A 3,741-nucleotide genomic window follows, 5' to 3' on the forward strand; every position below is an offset into this window, starting at 1 on the left:
AGTGACAGGCTCCCGGCTCCTGCCTCCCCTGAGCTAGAAATGAAAGGAGTCAGATGAGGAGGAAGAGGCCAGAGCACCAAACTTCCAAGAGTGTCAAAATGCTCGACGCTTCCCTAAAATTCTCACAGTGCTCTTCTCTTTGCTGTGGGTCAAATTATGTTGAAAGAAATATGGTGTTGCCCCAGGCCAAGCACTGTTGTCCGGACCCACAATCGAAACTGCAAGCGAACAGTCTAAAAGAGGAATTGTCTGTTTTAAATGTGGGCCTTCCCGTTGAAAGAAATATGGTGTTGCCCCAGGGAAACATCCTCAGGCCAAGCACTGTTGTCCGGTCCCACAATCGAAACTGCAAGCGAACAGTCTACAAGAGGAATTGTCTGTTTTAAATGTGGGCCTTCCTCCAAATCCGGTTCTCACCCCACCCCTACTTTTGTGTATTTATAGGTCGGGAAGCCTGTCCACCTCTTTTTCTCTATGAAATACCCACAACTAGGGCTGGTCCACCCCTTGAAACTACCCCAGTTCCTCCCATGTTTGGGTGAACGTCACCTTTAGACAACCCTAAACCAAAAGGAAAAAATATACTAGTAGACATGGAGCAGGCAACTTGCCTTCCATTCTCCTACCAAATGTGTCCATTCCCAACGTCCGAATGAATGAATGACCGAACGATGAAGTATCTTTAAGAAGAAACTAAGAAATCGATACTAGAACATAGCAAACAGGCCCCCGTACCTACCATGTAACTGTCATTTGTAAAGTTGGTTATCATCGCCAAATACATGGCCTAAGCTTCCATGATGGGGCCTCTTAAAGTCTACCTTTGGAAGTTCTAGAAGGATCACCAGCCACGTGCTAAAGAAGAGTTTAAAATGGAAAGTTAGGACATCAAACCTCCCTACTGGTTTGTTCAAGGGCATCTCGATTCCAACCTAAACCTTACCCCCAAATCAACTGTGAGTTTGGTTTCGTTCCATCTCGGGGCAAGTTCTCAGTGCCAGTTTCTGGAGTCTGGGGCTCATGTTTGAAAATGCCCGTTAGAATCGGTGTGAGATGGTGCTGGGTTGAGAGAATTACTGAGCCCTGCTGAAGGGGCCCCTCTCCCAGGGAGGAAAGGGGTGGACTGTGTTGTGTTAAGCTTCTCAGGAAGTCAAAGTGGCCACAGCCTTTGGCAGGATGGCTGGCTCCTGCGGCTTTCTCAGAGCTGCCGTCCGAGTACCTGCGCTTCAGGGAGGAGACTTAAACAAGAGGTGGAGACGTCGCTTCTATAAGATCTGAAACTTCCAGGCACTCTGATCTTTGTAGTCCAGAGGATCCATGGGGTTGTAGGCAAATTTCCAGGTGCCTGTAGGGTCCTTGAATTCCAAGCTGTCCATAGGGCTGTAGGCGCCATAGCTCTGGCCTGACAGGGAGGTGGGTGACTGGGCCAGGGAGGGGCCCATGGTGGGGCCAGAAAGGGGGCTGAGAGCCGGGCCCCCCAACTGGGGCACCATGGGAGAAAGATAGGGATCCAGGCCACTGAAGAAGGAGCTGGGAGACCCATAGGCTGAGGGGGAAGAGCAGAAAGCAGAGGCTGGGGTGTAGGTCATGGCGTAGGGTGCTGAGGTCAGAGAAGGCCCTGAGGCCACTAGCCCAGCCCTCTGGGCCTCGGGCAAAGGGGACTCTGAAGCTGGACTCCAAATGGACACAGTGGCCACTCCCGCAGTGGGGGAGCCTGAGGGGCCAGGCAGAGGGGGGCTGTAGGAATCTGAGATGCCCAGAGGGTCTGGACAGACATCAGTGGAGGGCCTTGGGGATGTGCCCGCCTTCCTCTTGGCAGGACGAGCCTTGGCTTGCGCCCCTGGGGGCTGCTGCTGCTGTTTCTGCTGCTGCCGCTGCTGCCTGCACTTAGCCCTGCGGTTCTTGAACCAAACCTGGGGGGTAAGAAGAGAGTGCTTTTGGGGTGGGGGGTGAGTGGGCAGAAGGCCCTCATGGTGCTCAGGAATGATGCTGCTTATTGGTGAGACACGCCAGAGTCATACCTCTTCACTTTGCAGTCAGATATGGGCCACTCCATCCATCCATCCAACCACCCAACCATCCAACCATTCATACATACAATTGTACATATATACGTTCATACAAACACACATCTGTCCACCCATCCAGTCATTCATATGCACATAAATACATTCATCCATCCAATGCATACATACAGTCACACAGATATACATATAACTGTGCACACATACACACATATCCATCCAATCACGTGCGCATGCATACAATCATCCAAACACACACATATATATTCATCCATTCAATCAGTTAATACACATTCACTAACCGTCTTCTACATCAGTGAAGCTGACATTCTAGCTGAGAGAGACAGGTTATAAACTGTATGCCAGTAAATCGCAGAGTATTTTAGAAGGTGATAAATACAATCGAAGAACCAATTGAGCAGCATTAGGGGGAGCAGTAGCGTTGGCGGGAGGGGAGAATTGCAACTGTAAATCTGACCGTTGGTATAGGTCTCACTGACTGACACAGTGACTTGATTGGCTGGTAAAGATCTTGAACAAGCCGAAACCGGTTTGGCTCAGTGGATAGAGCGTCGGCCTGCGGACTGAAGGGTCCCAGGTTCGATTCCGGTCAAGGGCATGTACCTGGGCTGTGGGCACATCCCCAGTGGGAGATGTGCAGGAGGCAGCTGATCGATGCTTCTCTCTCTTCCAGGGAGAGGGAACAGAGAGTGCAAAGGTCCTGAGGCAAGAGTGTGCTTGCAGGCGTGTTAGAGGAGGAACGGGGGCCAGTGGCTGGAGTGGAGTGGGAGGGGTAGGAGTGGGAGAGACAAGGCCAGTGAGGGGGTGAGGACTTTAGGCCCCTTTATGACTGACGGTGGCGGTCACTCTGGGACCTCTCCTTCCTCTCCTCACTCTGGGCCCCAGGAAGGGCTGGGAGGGGCCCAGGGAACGGAAATCCCACCTGAACCCTGGACTCCGGCAGATTGATTTTCAGGGCCACCTCCTCGCGGGCGTACACATCTGGGTACTGGGTCTTGGCAAACAGGGCCTCCAGCTCCTCCAGCTGGCTCCGGGTGAAGGTGGTCCGCTCCCGCCGCTGCTTTCTCGGGGCGCCTTGGGAAGGGGGGGCAATGGAGCTCTCAGGTGACCAGGCCTCCCATTCTCTTCCTCAGCTGGTGTGAGGCCCTGAGGGTGCATGGGACCCCAAGAAGCCCTTTCTGGGTGTTCATCTGACCTTCTAGACCTCCCTCTGACCCCCTTTTGCCTGTCATATTGGGGCTCATGCCTCACCCCGAGGAGAACTAGCTTTAGCCTTGCAGGGAGGTGTATGGATTTATTTTTTTGTCCCCGTTCCAAAATTCCTTAGGCACTAAGACACAACGTTGTGGATATCCAACCATTTCTCCCCCATCACGGTCCGTAATGTTCAATTTAATGGGGAAAAAAGCCCAGCTAACAGATAATACCCCCAAATGGAGAGCTCACTTCCCTAACAGATTGGAATCCCGCTGGGTGCCCGGTCCAGATCGCTCCCTGCTCCCCCACCCTACCGGAAGCTGGTCCATCCTTGCTGCTTGACACAGTCGCTGCAGGGAAGAAATATCTGCACAGCATATGTTTCAAGGGACCTGGCGTATATGGCATACTGTTCTTAATGTTTGCTCACCTTCTTGGCGCTATGTGTTTTAACAAAGGTCATCTCTCTAAGAAAGGTTATTTCCCCAGGTAGTGATTT

At 52.2% G+C, this 3,741-nt stretch overlaps 1 protein-coding gene across 2 annotated transcripts in view; it reads right to left on the bottom strand.

Moving 5' to 3' along the window:
- Nucleotides 1–278: 278 nt before the first annotated feature.
- CRX (cone-rod homeobox) overlaps nt 279–3,741 on the bottom strand; it is a 13,396-nt gene continuing 9,933 nt past the window's right edge. For both annotated transcript variants that reach the window (XM_006769955.2, XM_015567967.1), the window contains exons 3-4: nt 2,968–3,119; nt 279–1,913 (exon numbers count right to left, since the gene is read on the bottom strand). In XM_006769955.2, the coding sequence (XP_006770018.1) occupies nt 1,266–1,913; nt 2,968–3,119 (800 nt within the window). In that variant the 3' untranslated portion in view covers nt 279–1,265. The remainder of the gene's footprint in view (nt 1,914–2,967; nt 3,120–3,741) is intronic.

Source organism: Myotis davidii, unplaced genomic scaffold, assembly GCF_000327345.1.
Source record: "Myotis davidii unplaced genomic scaffold, ASM32734v1 scaffold464, whole genome shotgun sequence".
In the NCBI taxonomy this organism is placed as follows: domain Eukaryota; kingdom Metazoa; phylum Chordata; class Mammalia; order Chiroptera; family Vespertilionidae; genus Myotis; species Myotis davidii.